At 43.0% G+C, this 20,370-nt stretch overlaps 1 protein-coding gene across 2 annotated transcripts in view; it reads right to left on the reverse strand.

Moving 5' to 3' along the window:
- The window catches only part of DPYS (dihydropyrimidinase), a 76,685-nt gene extending 67,140 nt beyond the window's left edge, over positions 1-9,545 (reverse strand). The window contains exon 1 of one of the 2 annotated variants that reach the window (XR_011421334.1): positions 8,763-9,256. Coding sequence is in view for 1 of the 2 variants with exons in the window: in XM_003365613.5 (XP_003365661.3) it covers positions 8,763-9,026 (264 nt within the window). In the remaining variant the exon portion in view is untranslated. Of the gene's footprint in view, positions 1-8,762 lie in introns of both variants that reach the window. The other variant, XM_003365613.5, reaches the window with a different exon arrangement.
- Between the last annotated feature and the right edge of the window lie 10,825 nt (positions 9,546-20,370).

Genomic DNA, 20,370 nt, shown 5'->3' on the forward strand with positions numbered 1-20,370 from the left:
TAGGAAACCAAAAGCCATACAAAACACAACAAGCATCATCAAACTCTGAATTGTAAATTCATGAATGAAATGCAGTTTTATTAAGCTCCCTTGACGTTCATCCTTGTGACAATTGCTATTAAAATAATATGCCCCTAAAAGAGTTAACAAGGAAGGCCCCTATAATAGTGTTTCTTCACCTCCACACACCTATTACCCATGGGATAATCAACTGTAACCAGCAAACCAAGTGATGAGAACATCACATGCCTAACCCACCTTAGACATTTTTAGTATTCATTTAATTGCTTTTAACAACAGATGCTTCTAGATTCGCTTTACGAAATGTTCATCAGGATTTACCTAACATTTGAAGAATGAAGGGAGGTTAGGGATGGGAGGGAGAACCAGTAAAAGGTGAAAATTTCTTTCATATTTCTATACGAAATCTAATCGTTTCCTTTGTTTTTACTGCTGACGGACTTCGCTCCACTTTTATTTGTCAGTTAGACAAACAAAATGCATTTACCTTTTCTAATCTTGGCTCATAAATCAATTCTTTCAGCTCCTAATTACTTTGGCTGTTCTCCCTTGAAAACCATTCAATTTATCTAAAAGCCTCTTTTGGGGGCAGGAGAGCATGCGCTGTCTCAGGTGCAAATGTGATAGAACACAAATTGAGATTAAACTCTCACCAACAGTGGGGTCATAATATTACACAACACGTGATTTTATTTAAGAGTTTACCAGATTGTAAATCATTATTGAAAGCATCCCAAGCATTTTCTTCCTTTTTATGGAGTTACTGAATTTTCATTTCTAAGCTCATCCTGGAACAAGTGACTTTGTTTCACTAAAATCAATCACAGGACCTGCTCAACCGAAGTAAAACAAAAAGAAATCCAACAGCACATTTGACCTTAGGGAGAGAAACTCTTGGCTGAAATTTTGGCTTTCTCATAGTCACTAAGACTTATGAAAACAAACTTCATGATTCCAGTCCATGTTCCAACTCCAGAAGCACATTCATTTTGTAAAGATGTCCTCCACACTGCCTCTCCACGCTCGTCGCCTTGCCTCCCCAACTTTGGATTAGTAATCACACCATTATCCATCCAACTGTGCAAACCACAGACTCAAGAGTCACCCTTGACATCTATTTCTCTTCTTCCCTACATCCTTAAATCGGTCCATCAGCAATATTCTCCCACCGGCGCCCCAAGGCGACCTCTTAGATACTCCATGAGTCTCTTCACTTCCTGCATCCATGCCTCCACCGCTCAGTGTCACCTTCATCTTCTGACTGGAGTAGAGCAGTAGCCTCTTTCTTGTCACCTCGTTCCTATCCAAGCTAGGCTCTTTCAATCTTTCACTGACTTCCCTTTGCTCTTAGGATGAAGAAAAAACAATTATTCCACAGCCTATAAAGCCTTGCATGATCTGAACTTTAGCAACCTCCCCAGCTTTCTATTGAGTCGTCTCCCTCCCTGCTCACTCACCTCACTCTAGTGACACTGTGTGGCCCTCTCTTTGGAGAGCTCTGAGTTTCTCCACCTCGGACAGACAGGTCACCCACGCTCTTCCCTCCCAGCCCTCTCCTCTGCCTAGATTCTTAACTCTGGCTGCACAACAGCATCGTCTAGGGAACCTTTATCCCACCCTCCAGAGATTCTGATTTAACTGATGTAGTTTCATCTCTGTATGTTCTGTGCCTGTTATAGTGCCTGGTACATAAATATTCTTTAAACGTTTAAGGAGAAAGGAAGAGAGAGACCAATAAATTTCTCCTAGAAGTTATGAGACAGAATAATTATGATGGTTCACTTTTCCAATAGCAAAATGGGAAAGTTGTGCAAGTCGCATGTTAATGTGAGATTTCATTTCTCAAAAATATTGCTAGCCCTGGCCATGTAGCTTCGTAGATCCTTCTATGAAAATGTTAATACGCAGTGTAGACTCTGAGTGCATCGAAAAGCTGAATGCTCAGTTTCATCCTGAGCCCATTACCTAATCAGTGTTAACACATTTAACAAAACAGAATCAGTCTATTTCTATATCTATGCCTCAAATAATTTCTTGTTTTAAAAAAAGATAACATTTTGCTTATTTTAAGCTAATTTTTAAGGTCTTTGCTTTCATGGGTAAACAGACCCTCAGGGCTCAGGAGCTAATGACTATCACTATAATAAGCAATTTCTCTATTAGATGCAAAGAAACATCCTGAAAATTCCCTCAACTTGTTACTTGGCATAGGAAAAGCAGAGCAGAAAGTGAGGCTGAAGGGTAAATGACAGGCAGTTGCCAAACCTCACTTATCAGCCAAACAGCCTTCTCGGACATCCAGCTTGGTGATGCAAGCCATGGTGACTGGTGACTGCAAAGGGGAAAATGCCAGGCTTCCAGTGTCCACTAAAGAACAGTCACAATTCGTCAAGGTGAAGTCTGTAAGTTCAAAAGTCCACCTCATATAACTTAGTGTTAAAGCAAAGATAAATGAGCGACCCACATGCCTCTAGTTTGTCTGCCATTGAAAACAAAGACCACAGTTTGTGTCACTATAATGCCAAACACAATGCCTGGCACTTAGGGGGTTTCCAAGAAATATTTGTGGACTGAATTAATGAAACCTAACCATCAACTTGAAAAATCCTTAGCTTAGGGTTATTCCATATTAGACAGCAGTGACAGGGTCTAGAATATGCCACTGTGACAGAGAAATCATTTTGAGCTGAAGGCACTTGAGAATAGGCTTTTTTGTCTGAACTTCTTTCCCTGCCCAAAAGCAGAGCCTCCCTGAAGAATTCCGTTGTCATAAATCCCCTTCCAGGAAGATGACTCTAATCACCCGAGACTAGAAGCCTGCAGCACACCTAAATAGACCTTGTCATCAACCTCTCATACCTCTTATCTTTTCTCCTAAGGATCCGTTTGCCTTTTCTCATAAGTGCCCTTTCTACTCCCTCTCCTGTTAAGAAGTCATTTGTTTTTCCATAAGTGTCCTTCTCCTCCCCTTCCTCTGTTAAGGTGGTTACACAAGCCCCAAATTCTAAGCACCTCCTTGAGTCACATTTTTCTGTGAACTTGCATGAATGTATGTGAATTTAAAAAATCTATCTTTTCTTTTGTTAATTTGTCTTTCATCAGTTTAATTTGCAGGCCCTCAGAACTAAACCTAAGAGGTTAAAGGAAAAGTTCTTCTTCTTTGACAGCATCATTAAGGAAACCTGGATTTCCAGACTACTGTCAGACACTGAAAACACTCAATTTAGACAAATGAGGGAGAAAACAAGTAGTGGGAGTGAAAAGCATTGAGAATTCAAGTATGAAAACTGAAAGAAGGCAAGTCCTAGATTCGGTAAAGTATGGTGAAAGGATTCTTAACACATAACACCTTCAGTAGGGCCAAAACCTATTTAACATCAAGTGGTTTCAAATCGATCTTTGAGATGGTTTTTCCTTCCTCTGATTAGTGCAAAGACTGACTTTGTAATCACTAAATAGCCACTGAAGGAAATCACAGAATTATAAACTGTTAGAGTTGAACACACAAGCTATTAACACAACAAGAGCATTCAAAGCTCAGCCTCAGTAGCAATTAGAGAAATGCTCATTTAAAAACATTACGTTCTATGTTTTTCCTGTTAAATTGGCATACTTTGTTTTTTCAAGTCAACATCCAAAATTAGCTAGGAGGCAGTGAAATGGGAACTATAATGCATTGCTGGTGGAAGCTTAAATTGAAGAGCAATCTGGATGTAGGCATTCAACTCCTGTACAATGGATCTAACACTCATTGGCCCAGGCATTTCCCTCTGAGGGGGGATTTCTAAGTCAATCATCAAGAATCTGGAATGGTTGATTTATGCCACAATATTGTTGTACATGCGAAAAAAACCAAAAGCAGAAACCAAAAAACAAAACTGGAAACCACCAAAATGTCCAACAGAGAGAAGATGAGAGTGGAGCTGTTAACAGCTTGGGAAACAGAGGATGAAAAATGGGTCGTGCACTTGGAAGGAAAGATAAATTTGGCTTGGAACACGCTGAGTTTGAGGCGCTTCTGGAACATCCAGGTTACGATGTCCCCAGACAGACAGAAATGGAAGCCTGATGCCTAAGAGATTCCAGGACCAGAGAGAAAGAATCTGCACCTCTGCCTTGGAGAGGATAATGGGGCCACGGAAACCACCTTCTCCAACCATAGTTAAAGTCGTGGGGAAACGTCCCATGAGCAAGGCTCATGAAAGAGTGTGCACAACTTGGTAGAAGGAACAAACATTTTTACATCACACCGCCTCCCCCCTCCGCCGCAAAAAAAGAAAAATCTGAAAGGATAGGAAGCAAAATGTTAAAATTATAGGTGATTTAAATATTATTTTTCGTTATGCTTTTCTGTATTTTCCTTTTTTAAAAAAAGCAGTTTCCTCATTCCACTAATACATATTGAGTGACTATAAACGCCCCAGCATTGTCCTGGAAGATGAATATATATTGCTTTCACTACTTTTAAAAATATTTTTTAACTGAAATTATTCTAATCATCACATTGTTTCACACATAAGGAAATGCTGATGACCCAGAGAGAGGAAGTGACTTGCCCAAGGTCACACAGCCGGTGCACACGATGTCTGAGGCCCAGCCGGGGACTCTGGCAAGCACCCGAAAAAGGGATTTGGTTTGCAATCAAGTTTTCTGAAGCACAGCTCTTCCACAAGGCGAGGAAGCTCTATAAATACAACCGTAAATGTGTGCTTAATCATACATCTTCCACCGCCTGATGATAAGTAATCACCTTGATGTCATCTTCCCAGAAAGTTCCAGAGCAAAGTATGAATTTCCTGTCTTGATAATTTTGAGGACTTTTTGTCCTTTACCAAAAAAAGTGTTCTGCCTGTTTTCCCAATTTAAAAAAAAAAAAAAAAAAGATCCTTCTGCCAGCTACAGATGCTGCCAAGTTTTTAATGTGAGTCCACTCACTCCAAGCTGCATATATGTCTGAACATAAATATATATATATTTGAAAACTGGCCCAGCTCTTATAATTCATTCTCTTATCACAGGATATAGGAAAAGCCAAGTCATAATTCCTTCAAGTTTATCTAATTCACAATATCCATTTGAATAAAAAAATCCCTTTGTCTTTCCACACAGATATTGAATTATTGGAAGACCACTCTACCACTAGCATAGACCAACAGAGTGAAATATGATTTCCTTACAGCAGAACATTATTTCCATTAGTTACATCAGGTAGAAAGCTTTTACCTGTAATTAAGTAAATCAATTATAGGCTTTAAACCAACCTCTGACATGAATTAGATTTACGAAATATGTAACCTTTGGTTGACCTATATTTCATTTTTGAAAGTGGGTTCCATCACAATCTAATGATCAATACAGTAAATAGAATACCACAAAGTGTATCCTTTCTATTTGTCAGATATTATAAATGCTCAGCCTGGTGGATGCAGAAAGCAAACAGCTATTGGTCTAATTTGGGGGGCCCATCTCCTGAAAATATAATACATCACTCTACTTTATGGTACCCATTTCTGGACCCTTAGAGACGATGTGGCTATAAATGCATGTACAAATGCCTCACAAACCTCGTCCCTGTGATGTGTATTTATTTTGATGACCTTCACTGCCTCCAGTATTGGGAAGGTATTTCTTCAGGATGACTCTGTCTTTGAGAAGGGACATCTACATTAGCATGCAACTTATACAGCTTTTTCATCCATCACTTGCCACTCTGACAAATCTAAACACTAGACATTTTTTTAATAGTCATTTCAGAAAGGTAAGAGCTCTAGCGATGGCGGGCAGTACTGAATTTGAAGAGCCACTCAGTCGCTGAGCAGGTGTGTGACCTTAGGCAAGTGACTTAAGTTTCAGTTTCCTCAACTGCAGAAAGTGGGTAACGGCACCTGGGATCGTTGGAAGACAACGCGCAGCTTAGTACAGGGCCTGGTACACAGCAGGTGCTTGATAAAATAAATGTTACTTAACAGTATTAACAAGGTGTTTTTCAAGTGTAATGTATGATACGACCAGCATTTACAAAAGATTCTTTGTCCTTATTTCCCCAAACCAGAAACTCCGCCAACATTGCCTTGGGAATTATTGTGAAGACTCTAGAAAAGAGGCCAAAATAACTCCACAATGCCCTCCTTTCAGAACTCAGGCCAATACTCTCATGCTCACGTTTCTCTCTATACCCGTGAGCTTCCCTTTTAGGGAGCCTCATCTGTCTCTTGGGTGGGAACTGTTGTCTCCTGGATCCAACCCACCAATTTTGGAATAACTTTTGCAACTTTGCCCCTTTCTGAATACTATTTAATGTTCGACCTGAATTTAATATTTGCTAAATCTTTGACCTTAATATCTCTGACCACGTTGTTTTCTGCTTAAGATGCTAAGCTCATGAAGAACATGTTTTTGTTTTTTGTTTATTTTTTAGTCAGTTTTGTGTGTGTGTGTGGGAGATTAGCCCTGAGCTAACATCTGTGCCCATCTTCCTCTATTTTATATGTGGGACCGCTGCCAAAGCACGGCTTGAAGAGCGTACACAAAGTACGGGTGTGTAGGTCCGCACCCGGGATCTGAACTGGTGAACCCCAGGCCTCTGAAGCCAAGTGTGTGAACTTAACTGCTGTGCCATGGGTGGCCCCCAAAACATGTTTTTGTTAACGTTTTTACTAGCTTTACGTATAAAAATGCCTTGAGAATCAGCTGGCTGATAAGGCCTTTCAGATGTGGACAACAGACAATAGTCTGTTGCTACAAAGACCTGCCTTCTCAGTATAGAACTGTGAATCTCTCCATGCTAGGAATCGCAGAATGGCCAAGGAACAGACAGAAACCAAGCACCACCTCCCAGGGCCTTGGAGCACACACAGATAATCTTGAGAAAGGGAGGGAATGTCCCTCCCCAACAGCGTTCTAACCCCTCTTGTTGATTCTTCTGGAATCCTGATGAGAGAAGGGAAATGATGCCAGTGGGCTGACAACTTAATGGACAGAAATAGCAGCTCCCCATCTGGAAATGGGGGGTGTCAGTGGAATGCTCTCCCATTAACTTTGTTAATGATGAGTCTGTGATAACAGAAAGTGTGTGTACTCTAACTGAAAACAGCAGGCTACAAAATTTTATATATATAGGTAGACACACACTCTCATACACACATGCATGATACACTCTCAATTATGTAAATAAAGCAGATTAAAAAGCATAAGGGCAACACAGCAAAACATTGGCTGTCACTGAGTAGGACATTATGGGTAATATTTCTCCTTTCTACTTTCCTATCATTTTTTCCCAATTTTCTATAATCATGTAACACTTTGATATCTGAAAATGTTGTTTAAGATGTAAAAATAAGTTCGTTAAAATTAAGCAAATTTGACCCTTTAGCAAAAGGGAAAAATGAATATTCGATTTTCAAAACAAATAATGATGTGTCCTACGAAACACCTTGACCATTGCCCTGATGATAAAGGTTGGTAATTAGTAACTAGGGGAAGCTTTCCAAATGTTGATATGAGAAGCCGGTCCCAGAGCCTTCTCTCTGAGTCAAATCGTTCTTTTTTTCTGTTAAACATTCTGGTCAGTCATAGAGGATGGGGAACATTGGAGGCGGGAGGTGAAGGGAGAGTAAAAATCGGTTTAAAAAAATGTTGGAAATTCAGTAGGGTAAACGATACATCGTCAAAACTGCTTTGAAAGCCTGCACAGTCTATACCCGGACTAAATAGCCCCATTTGTTTCCCTTCCGGAAAAAACCTCAGGCACATTCCTGAGAGCTTGGGCCTTACGGATGTCAACGCTTCCCCTTCGGAAGGAGCCATTTCTCTCACCACCGCCCCAAATGCAAGCCTCAAGGAGGGCGTGTGGGTTTGGCTTCAGCCGAAGTGCTGAGAGGGCAGTTGTAACTTTATGTCGCTGTAAGACTGCCCAGGTCGTCTCCATCTCGTTCTCAGGAGCCTTGGAGAAACATTTAAGCTTCTTTTCAGCGACCTGAGCCTCTAGGCCTCTGTATCTAGAGAAACCCAAGCGTCTCGCACCTGGGGATCCGTGATCTGATCCTCCTACCGCGTCGAGTACTCAAGCAGGAAGAATCAAGATCTGTCTTTGATGTTCCCGGGCAAGCAGTTCCGAGACTCCACCGGGTCACCTTGGTGGAGTGTGAATGCTGGGAGACCATTTCTGGAATATTTCTCTTGGAAAGCCTTATGAGGGCTGCATTTTTTCTCGTGGAGGGTGGAGGCAAAGATTGTGGACCTGGTGGCTGGAAGCCCACTTCTCACCACCACACACTGCTAACTTGGAGTCAAGGCAGTATCTACAAGCCGAACGGATTTTTCATTTGGTGTCGGCTGGGGATGGAGGATGGGGAGAAATGGCTGGGAGTGCCGACTTAACCAAAAACATTCTGTAGATACTCTGGAAGACGTGTGGACTTCCAAGAACACCAATGAAAATGAGGGGTTGGGTGTAGGGAAATAGTGAGGGAATAGATTGCCTTAAACTTGTCAAATGACCCAAGGGAGGAGTAGAGGGCGTCTGGCTTAGTGAAAGCCGGGCTGATGCCACTGAGAAGGGACCCTAGATGAAGGGGCCCAGCGTGGGGAATCTTAATCCCAGCTCTCCACCCGCTCGATCGCCGCGGCTCGCTCCTGCCCGCTCAGTGGCTCCGCGCTGCGCAGGAGCGAGGCGGCTCGGCTTCGGACCTGCCCGAGGGCCCCGCGGGCATACCGGCGTGGAGGGCGCGTGGAGTGGGTACCTTGGTGCCCGTGTGGAAGTCGTCGCTGGACCGGGAGCCCATGAAGGGGAACTGCAGGTGCGTGTGCGTGTCGATGCCCCCGGGCAGGACGAGCTTGCCGGCGGCGTCGAGGACCCGCAGCCCGGCCGGCGCGCCCCCGGGCGGCAGCAGGTCGCTGCCGAGCGCCCGCACCACGCCGTCCTCCAGCAGCACGTCCGCCACCTGCGAGAAGTCGTCGTTGACCACGCGACCCCCGCGGATCAGGAGCCGCGACGGCGCCGCCATGGCGAGGGGCGCACGGGCTGCGGGCGGCGCGCGGGGCTGGCCCTCCTGCACGGTCCCCAGGACAGTCCCCAAGCTCCGGCTCCGGCCCCAAACGACGGGCAAGTGCGCAGCCCAGGTGTCCCCGCCGGGGTAGGGAACTGGCCTGGAATGCCGGCTCCACCCCCGGGAGGGATGGGCTGGCGCCACAAGGCCCGGAGAGAACAGGAGACCAGCACGGTTGAGACCTCGAATGTTCTGTCGCCCTGAATCCAAGGGTACCTCCAGGTCTCTGAGTCACTGGAAGGGAAAGATCTTGGAGTTTTAAAAGTGACAGATGTTTGTTTTCCTTTATAAGAAAAGGCGCTTTGGGGAAAGAAACCCACTTAATCCCTTCTCTTGATGAGAAGTGTGTCTGTCCCAAAAGACACAGAGAAGGAGAAAGAGGGAGGGAAGGGGGCCCGGGAGAGACAGGCTGAAAAACCACCTCCGGCAGCAGCAGCGGCAATGAGAATGCCCACCCCAGAAAGACGCACTTGATCTGGATTTCCTTTAAATGTTCTTTGACTATATGAGGAGCAAATCATCACACAGTTCTAGTAACTGGCAGACACAGAGAGTGAAAGTTCAGAGTGAAATGTTTAATCTGTTTGAAAGTGGTGTCAACTGTTCTCCAGGTTTTAATGATATAATACATACCAGCAAGTTTTTCTTGGAAAATAGCAAGTTATCCTAGATCTAAGGAGCTAGATTTTTGCTTCCAGCTTTTCCATAAAACTGGCTTAGAGGCCTCCAGGTTAAATCTTTTATCCTCTTGGTTCCTCAGTTTCCTCATGTATAAAGACAATACTTCTTCCCTTCTAGATTTGCTTTCAGAAGCAAATATGTGAGGGATGTGAATGCACTTTAATAAAATGGGAAGCACCCTACACATTTATCTAACAAATACCGGCTTTGTAAGGACTGACCGTAGAGGGGAATTGGATAGAGGAGTAAGCGATAAAGATAAAATTCTTGCCCTCAAGGAGCTAAGAGCCAATGGTGACCCACATACATATGTCATTATTTAACAGAACATATAAAACAGAAAATTCTTCCTTTGAGAGAGGAGAATAAGAGTTTAGAGGAAAGGCAGAGTTTTTTTCTGCCGTGAAGAAAATTAGATATGAAAGATTCACAAAGAGATGTTGGAACCAGGCTACAGAGGACATGAACATGTGGAGATGAGAGGTGGGAGGAGGGGTGACGTTCCAGGTCGAGGGAACAGGGTGGGTAAGGCACAGAGGAGGTGGTGGCCAGTTGAGTCTGAACTCCATGTGGTTAAGCTGGGGGGATAGAGCTAGACAACGGTGGAACCCCCGTTCCTCACAGGGAGGAGGAGGAAGAGGCGACAGAGGAGGAGCAGTCAGAAAGAGGGGAGACCCGAGAGCACTGTGTGAGGGAGGGCAGGGATGTGGGATTCCAGAAGGGCACCAAGCTGGAATGCCGTGGAAAGGTTGGAGAGTATGGTGGACCTCTGCTGTCCTAGCATCTGTTCTCATCCTTGTTCTGGTAACAGTCCCTAGAATCTCTTTGGCGGGAAATCCTCCACGTGTGTTCTCAGAACACTTGCCTTTGTGGAACTGATGGAACCCCTGGCCCTGGGACTGACCTGCTCACCTAGGCTCTGCCGGTCATGGCAGGAAGTCCTCACAGCCACACTGGTGGATTTAGGCAGGGGCACCTATCCCAAGCTGACTAATTGTGCTCAGTGAGAGCAGAGCCCAAGACTCTTGTCAGGTTGAGCAGACGAGGAGCTTGTGCTTTGCTTCCGGGAGGGTATAAACAAGAGGCTCTGGGAGGCGTCTCGAGAACACAGGGAAACAGTCCTTGTGTGAACAGGGCCAACGCAGAGAACAGGAGGGAGAGATGGAGAGAAACTGGATAATAACCACACTGGTGGAGCCTGGAAACAGCCGTGCCTTGAGGCCCCTCTCCTAGATTTCCCACTGTTTGCTGGAGCTGCTTTACTTTGGCTCTGTTGTCATTGTCAACTGTTAACTGACAGAGCCTGGGAAGATGCCTTTGAGTTTGGAGACTAGGTAGTCACGTGTGACCTCAGGATGGCATTTTCAGTAGTGGAATGCAAGGTATTATTATTGCCAAATTTCCTCAAACCTCAGTTTACACAAACCACAAAATGACTAAAAATTAGAAAGCCTCAATAATTTTAAGTTCGGAAGATTTGGCTGTCAAGCCAGGAATAAGAAACCCAAGAAGGTTATGCAATTATTGTCAAAAGACCATTGTGTAAAGGTGAAAGGAGCAATTAAGAATACAGTGAAACTCCTGCACGCTCTACGAGTAAGCACGTCCCCGGGAAAATAAGATTGGACGCCAGGGCGGTTGTGACATCCTGTCTGAAACCGTCCAGATGAACGATTTCAAAGCTTTCTTTATCTTAGACACCTTATATCATGAAACGCATGCAACACAGCACAACACAGACTTTCCACGTTTAATTAACTGAACATTTTATCAGGAAAAGGGGTTTGGAGAATGCCACTGAAGCAGGAAGTGGCTCATTGAGATTTACTGGCTGCAAGAGAAGAGAGCAGCGGGTAAGTTTAAGGAGAAATGCCAGCTTGCACAAGGGGTCTTCTCTTGCTCCGGCCATCTTTGTCCCACATCAGCTTGCAGGGCCGGTAGCTGAGCCTGGCCACACCTGCTCAGAGGGGAGACGGGAAGCGTGTCCTCAGAACACCCTCACCTCTCTTTTCTTTGCCCTACTCAGCCACCCCCTCACCCAGACACTCGGGCCCTCAGTGGGCAGGAAATGAATATGATGGAGACACGATAACGTTGGCACTAGGAGGAAGGCGGGAAGCAGGACTTTGCTGTTCTGTGTTCTTCTTGCTGGAGACAGAATCAGTTTGAGTAACACACCAAAGTGTGTCTGAGAACACATTACTCCTCGGAGGACTAATTTTAAAGGAGGATTACAGAGATTGTTAATGCTTGACCTACAGCAATACACCAATTGCTTTGAAGTGGAGGTGAGAGCAATGCGGCCGGAAGGTCTTCCCAGCCGTGACTGATGGCCTGAAAGGACACAAGGGGGAGGGGCAAACGGTGGCTTTCTTCACTGAGCAGCTCAGGTGTTTTGGGAGATAAACCCACCAGGCTCAGTGGTATTTAAGTCCGCAGCAATCCTGGAGTCACTGAGCTTGTGTTCTCTGTTCTCCTAACCCATCCCCACCCCTACTCTAGGCCCCGATGGCCATGAGGCGGTTTCAGGCCATTATTCCCACCTGGTGGAAAATCTGTCTGGGGGCAGAGGGAAGGGATGGTGAAGGTGTGTGAGCAAGACCGAGCAAGAGGAGGACGGGCCAGAGCTGGGTTCTGTGGGAAGCACCAACCCCTGACCCACACTGGGAGTGAAGCCCTTGGCAGGGTAATGAGGTTATACCTAAATCAGTGAGAGAAGACAGGGATAGACAGCATGGAAGGGTGGAAAGAAAAGGAAATCAAATGAGGAACTGGGATCAGAATCCAATCTCGGCTCTGGCGCCAGCTCCTGTGTGAGCTTGGGCAAGCCGCTGACACTCAGGGCCTCCACCTGCTGAACTGAGAAACGAGGAGCTAGGCTGACAAGAGCTTGTAAGATGCACCCTTTGTGCTTTTACAGTTTTGTGACTTTATGAACAGGGAGAAGAAGCCCATCCAGAGAGTGCCTGGCATAGTCCTAGAGTTAAACTCTTCACCGGTCAAGATAAGTGAATTGGAGACCAAGTAGGACTTGCCTTCTGGATTCAGGACTATTTTATTTCTGCTCCCTCTGCTGAGGCAGAGGGGACGGCTTGGAAAGGGCGCCACGTACAGAGTGGAAAACCTGCGGTCGTCGGGGATGCTGCTTGGCGGGACTGGTCTGGAAGTCCTTGTGCTGATGAGCAGGAACAACATTTTTCTCACGTTTCTCGGTAACATTTTCTCAATAACATACGTGACGGGCGGCAGTGGTCCCCTGAGTGCAGGGCCAGATTGAGAGCTGGCCACCGCACGGTTCCCGAGGTCATCCTTCGCTGAAGTCCCAGGCCTGCGCAGAGGGGGAAATGGTTCCCTGAATAACAACCCCAGATAAGATTTACTGAGCACTCGCATCAAGTCACAGCACTGGCGCAAATTCTTGACATGCATTGTTTTACCCCACCCTCACAATAACTCTTTGGCTCAGTACTTTTTTTCCCTTTAACAGATGAGCCTTTGAGGTCAAATGATTTTCCCAAGGTCACATAGCAGTAAATGTTGGAGGTGAGTCTTTCATCTCAGAACCTGTAATTTACCCATTATGTGAGTCCACAGTCTAAAGCCAGCTTCAAATTCTGGCCGCACTTGGGGCTCAGGTTATGTCAATGGATAGACGATGATTCCCAGAATGAAATTCTACATCCCTGTCATGTACTTTGGACCTCTAGTGCTTCTGACATGCTGCTTCATATAGTCGTCTAAGTATTGTGGAGCCATTCTATATTTTTGCTCAGATAACTAATTTCATGAGTGTTTAAAAAAAATTATAAAGTAGGGCCGGGCCGGTGGCACAGTGGTTACGTGCACACCTTCCCCTTCAGAGGCACAGCGTTGGTGGGTTGGGATGCCGGGTGAGGACATGGCACCGCTTACCACGCCATGCTGTGGCAGGCGTCCCACATATAAAGTAGAGGAAGATGGGCACAGATGTTAGCTCAGGGCCAGTCTTCCTCAGCAAAGAGAGGAGGATTGGCAGCAGATGTTAGCTCAGGGCTAATCTTAAAAAAAAAAAATTATAAAGTAGTCCTTCCTGTAGCAAATTAACAAATTTGGTGGAACAAGATCCGACACACCAACACTGACCTGCCTTGAGGGAAAACCTACAGGATGTGCCATTGTGTAACTCCAAGAAACTCAAGGAAATGCTTTCTGAAAGTTCCTATCTCCTGCAGGGTCTGGTATTACATGTTTTTTGTGTGTGTTTGTTTGCTTGTTTTTGTTTGTTAAAGATACTCTGATGCTCAGCTGGAAGTTTTAAGTCTATCTTGAAAAAGTTGGCTCTCCAGTATGCCCTAGTTTCCTATAGCTGCTGTAACAAGTTAGCACAAACTTGGCGGCTGGAAAGAACACAAATTTATTCTCTTCCAGCTCTGGGGGCCAGAAGCCCGAAATCAGTTTCACTGGGTGAAAGTCAAGATGCCGGCAGGGCTGACTCCTTCTGGGGGTTGGGAGGGGAGAATTTGGTTTCTTGCGTCTTCCGAGGCAGCTGCTGGCATTCACCGACTGTGGCAGCGTTACTCCAGTCTTTGCCTCCATAATCAAAATTGCCTTCTGTTCTGTGTCAAATCCCCCTCAACTTCTCTTTTATGAGGACACTTGTGGTTACAGTCAAGGTCCACGTAGGTAACCCAGGATAATCTCCGCATTTTAAAATCCTTAACTTCATCACACCTGCGATGTCCCTTTTGCCATATAAGACACCATTCACAGGTACTGGGGACTAGAAAGGTATCTGGATATCTTTGGGGCCCATGATTCACTAGGACAGTGCCTATCATTGTTCTCCTTGAACAAAAGGATGCTTCCTTCTCAAGGGATGGCGTAGGAACACCAGGCTCGGCTCTAAGTTGCTTCTCCCCATTCTGCCAGCAGCACTCACGTGTGCTTCCAGAAACTCTCCTGCTCCTTTCACCCACTCATGCTGTGCCACAGTTTCCAAGTTATTTTGAGCTTTCTTAGCAAAATATATTCCAGCAATATAAGACTACTTAAGGAAATAATGACAGTGCTCTCTTGAGTAGAAAGAATATAATAAAGTAAAATAAAATAAATCAATAAGCATGCACTTTGAGGCCTATTGATCCTAGATTTGAGTTCTAGCTTTGTCACCCATCATCTGGGGATTCTTGGCTAAGTTTCTTAACCATTCTAAGCCTCTTACTTACTTTGAATGGTGGTACCAACCCATAAAGGGCTGTACACGTTAAATGAGGTAATTCGTGTAAATCTCATAGCATAGTGCTTGTTAGAAATTATTATTTGCAAAACGAACTGTTTTATTTCTCTATTCTAGCAACTTTCTTCTTATTAATAGTTTTACTTTTTTAATATGAGATCCACAAACTTATGAAATGCTTTTACTGATCTTGAGAAGAATTTTTTCCAGATTTATTGAGATATAATTGACATATGTGTAAGTTTAAGTGTACAATGTAATGATTTGATATGCATATATATTGCAAAATGTTTCCAGAATAAGCTGAGTTAACACATCCATTACCTCACATATAAGTTTTATATGTGTGTAGTGAGAACTTTTAAAATTTACTCTCTTGGCACCTTTAGAGTATACAATACAGTATTGTTAACTATAGTCACCATGCTCTACATTAGATCCCCAGAACTTATTCATCTTCTAACTCTGGAAGTTCATACCTTTTGACCGCCTTCACCCATTTACACATCCCCCCTAGGCACCCTGCCCCCAGCTCCTCTGCCCATGGCAATCACCAGTCTGTTCTCTGTTTCTGTGAGTTTGGCTTTTTTCAGTTCCAGTCTAAGTGAGATCATACAGTACTGCATGTGTCTTTCTCTCCCTGACGTACTTCACTCAGCATAATGCCCTCAGGGTCTATCCATGTTGTCACAAATGGCTGGGTTTCCTTTCTATGGCTGAATAATATTCCATCGTGTGTGTGTGTGTGTGTATGTGTGTGTGTGTATCACATTTTCTTTATCCAGTCACCTGTTGATAGACACTTCCATGTCTTGGCTATTATAAATACTGCTTCAATGAACATGGGGGTGCAGATATCTCTTCAAGACTGATTTCATTTTGAGAAGAATTTTTTTTAAGAAGGGCAAATCATTAAAAAAAAAAACAACAGTACCCATCGCAGCATTATTCACAATAGCCAAAATGTGGAAGCAACCCAAGTGCTCATCAATGGATGAATGGATAAAGATATATATATACACACACACACAATGGAATACTACTCAGCCGTAAAAAAGACAAAATTGTGCCATTTGCAACAAGATGGATGGACCTTGAGGGTATTATATCAGGCTAAATAAGTCAGACAGAGAAAGACAAATACCATATGATTTCACTCATGTGTGGAAGATAAATCAACAAACATATAGATAAGGAGACAGAGTAGTGGTTACCAGAGGTGAAGAAGGAGGAGAGAGGGCAAAAGGAGTAAAGGGGCAAATGTGTATAGTGATGGGTAGAAACTAGACTATCAGAGGTGAACACAATGCAGTCTATACAGAAACTGAAAAATAATAATGTACACCTGAAATTTACACAATGTTAAAAGCCAATATGACCTCAATAAAAAAATTACTCAGACTTTTGCTATATAGACCAAATAGGGTTTGAGTATTGCATTTTATATATTTTTAAATTTTTAATAAAAGAGTAAAATTCATCTTTGAAAGCATCCAGTACTGTGAATTCTGACAAAGACATGCGGTCATGTAACCAGCACCACAAGCAAGATAGAGGCTATTTTCTTCACCCCCACACTTTCCTCCTGCTCCTTTGCAGTCAGTCCTCTCTCTGCACCCTGGCCCCTGGCACCCACTGATCTTGCGGTCAGTCCTGTGTATTTTGTTGACTTTAGACTTGGGTACAAAGCGAGCTGCAGGGTGTCTGCAGGAGCGTTTACCTACTTCGGTTCTGAAAGTCACGTGCAAGTTAGTAGCCCTCTTCCTGTGCCCCACATCAAAAGAACCTGGATGCCATCAAGGTCCGGGGCAAAAGGGATTCCGGGACAGGCCTCACTGGGATTTCCTGAAGCTCTTTGAGGAATCCTGGGCAGCCCTGGGCCGGACGGCAGCTGGGGCTGAAGCATGGACAGCAGGGGCTATTCTGGAGCCCTTACAACACTGTTTGAAGTCATAGACATGACAGTGTTGAGACTGGTGCCCCAGATGTTGGAGGAAGCAGTGTAAAAGCAAGAGCACAAGATACAGAGAGACAGCCGTCAAGCTGTGGCCCCTCTTCATGCACTCGTCCCCCCAGGGCCCACTGCCTCTGCGTTAGAATCTTCCCATCTCTGCACTGTCTGTGCCAGCGAATTTTACGCCTTTATTTCTCTAATACAACTAAAGGTAATGGGGTTGCAGATTTTCCTTCTTCATTAAAAATGGTGTTCTTCTTGGGAGAAAATTACCCTTTTGCTCTAAGAGGTATTTAGACCCAGACAAGCTAAACAGTGAAAATGTTGTTGAAGGTCAAGAATACTACTACTTACCTTCCTGTCCGTTATGTAACTGTGTACTTCGGGGCACTAATCTGTGAACTTCTGGGAAATGAAAGCCGTATCATATTTATCTTTGTTTTCAAAGACCTATCACAGAGCACGGCGGCGCGTTAAGAAGAGCTCACTAACTTCATCTTCACCTTGTCAGCATCACGGTACAGGACTCTGTGGAGGGGCTTTTTAACATTCGATCCGTATTAGTAAGAACACGTTTGAAAGTTCATTTGGTGTTATGAAAAACAAGGATTCAACTATTTGTGTTGCGAAATAAATAACTGTAATGCTGAAGTAAACCACTAGATGGCTTCTCAAAAAAACCAACTATTCCTTTGGCTTGCTCAGCAATTTGCTATAAACTGTAAGCCACTCTTGTATCTCTATTGATATATAGATGTTATCCTTTCTTTAAAACCGGAAAGGAGAATAGCTTGTTTCTTTGTTCCGTTGAATATGATGGATGCATTTTTTTGTGGACATTCGTAATGTACAATTTCATATTATAAAATTATGACTTTCTAGACTTATAAAATATATTCTGCACATTAAACAGTTTTCACATAATGATTTAAACAGCATTTAGATTGAACATGATTACCGAGCATATAGTACTCCCTCCATAAATATGGATGGAATAATTAGTTGTTGGATTTGAACGCACCAGGCACTGGGCTAAGGCCCTTATAATATGTTATCCTGTCTCTACTGGAACCCCACGAGGTAGGAAGTATTCCTTCCATTTTACATATGTAAAAACTATGGCTTAGAGAAGTTAGTTGCCAAAGTAACATAGCTGATCAGATTTCGAAGTGAATGGTACCCACATCCACTCCATTATCCACTGCCAAGTAGATGAAGGCAGTTTTTACTGTCTTTAATTTGATAAAACAACTACTTTTCTCCTGCAGAGTAAGCAAGATTATTTAGAGGAATAGCTGAGACCCAATTCTAAAAGCAAACAGGAAAAAAAGGAATATTATTTGTGTTTTTGTTCTCTAATCTTTATTGTGGTATAATTTATATCACAAAGTCCACCCATTTGAAGTGTTCAATTCAATAGTTTTTAATATATTTACAAAGTTTTGCAAGGTTCACCTCATCTAATTTCAGAATAGTTTTATCAACCCCCAAAGAAATGTTAGTAGCCACCAGTCCTACCCACCTCCTTTCCATAGCCTTTGGCAACCAATAATCTGCTTTCTGTCTGTATAGATTTGCCTAGTCAGGACATTTCATATAAATAGGATCATACAGTTTGTGGTCTTTTTGTGACTGGCTTCTTTCACTTAGCATAATGTTTTCAAAGTTCATTCATGTCGTAGTATGTTTTGGCACTTCATTCCTTTTTATTCCCAAATAATATTTCATTGTATGGCTATATCACACTTTGTTTATCCATTTATTGAATGATGTACATTTAGGTTGTTTCTACTTTTTGAGTATTATGAATAATGCTACTATGAACATTCATGTACAAGTTTCCTGTGGACATAGGTTTTCACTTCTTTTGGGTATATACCTAGGAGGGGAATTTCTGGGTCACGTGATAACTCTATATTTAAATTTTGAGGAACTGTCAATCTGCTTTCCAAAGCAGCTGCACCCTTTGCCATTCCCACCAGCAGTGTATGAGGGTTCCAGTTTCTCCACATCCTTGCCAACACTTGTTAATCCCTCCCTGCCTGTTTGATTATAGCCATCCCAGTAATTGTGATGTGGTTGTTTTTTTAAGCTTTTTATAGATTTTTATAAAGCAAATATGGTTCCAAAATAAAACAGAAGTCCTTACTACATGGCTGTAATAAAATCTTAAATATAAAATAAAATCTCTCCATTATTCTCTATGTGAAAATATAACACAGCAAAGAATTAGTTCAAGTTCCAAGAGTTACACTGCTTCCAATCCCAATGACAAAGGCATTATGATGCTTCTGCTGATATTTGAGAGGCTCCAATCTATCACACAGATGTGTTCTGAGGATTAGAATGAAGTACACAAGGCATCTGGTACTACGGGTGCTATTTAGGAAGTTCTCAATACATGGATGTTTATTTTCATTCCAAATCAAGAAAATGGTTACAAAGAATTGCTTTGCACACTTGGCTAACAACTCGAATGGTGACTCATGAGCCAGAGAAATGGGAATTATAATGTATGGTGAAATCTCAATAAAAAACAGCATTAATGGGAACAAAGTCCAACAATGGAAACTAATAGGAACACAGTGAAGTCAAAATTCACATGATGCACAAAAATAAATAGAAAATCTATACAGTTATGTGCTGCATAAAGACATTTCAGTCAATGGCGGACCACAGAGACAGCGGTGGTCCCATGAGATTAGTCCCATTGAGCCTGGTGTGTAGTAGACTATATACCAACTAGCTTTGTGTAAGTGCACTCTAGGATGTTCACACAATGACAAAATCATCTAATGACACATTTCTCAGAATGCATCCCCATCATTAAGCGACACGACTGTATTTAAATTGTCAGACTTTGGAAAACGAAATCTAATAGATTAGCCAATTAGATAAGGAATTTCTGTGTTCCTTCAAATCAGAATTCAGATAAGATAGAAATGTATAACATTTTCAGGTAAAACTTGACCTTACTGTAGTGAAATTGAGAAAAGCTTTTGAATAAGGTTTATATGTTGCTTTTTTACTGTAATTTTGAATAGAAAGAACTTCTCTGTATTTCTGTTATTTATACTCACTCAGCATATGTTACTAAGCCCATAGCATGTAGTCACATCTTTCCTGTTCTGGGGCTGTGTGGAAATTCTTCATTTGGGCCTTTTTATAATAAAATAAAGAGATCTGTGCCAAGATACCCTCTGCCTTTGTTTCATGAATCTACTTTTTACTGTGATAGTCATAAGCTGCCCTGTAATCAAGAAAACAGGACAATGACTGCTATAGGAAATCTGCTCTTCAGAAAGTGCTAGTAATAGACAAAATGCATAGCACATGGTGGAGGGCAGCTTGGAAAAAAGATTAAAAGATTGTTTCAATTTGGAAAATGAATCTGTAATACTGACAATTAAAATTCACTTTCAATCTCTTATGTTTAAGACTCTGGGAAAGGC

This window comes from Equus caballus, chromosome 9, assembly GCF_041296265.1.
Source record: "Equus caballus isolate H_3958 breed thoroughbred chromosome 9, TB-T2T, whole genome shotgun sequence".
Classification (NCBI taxonomy): domain Eukaryota; kingdom Metazoa; phylum Chordata; class Mammalia; order Perissodactyla; family Equidae; genus Equus; species Equus caballus.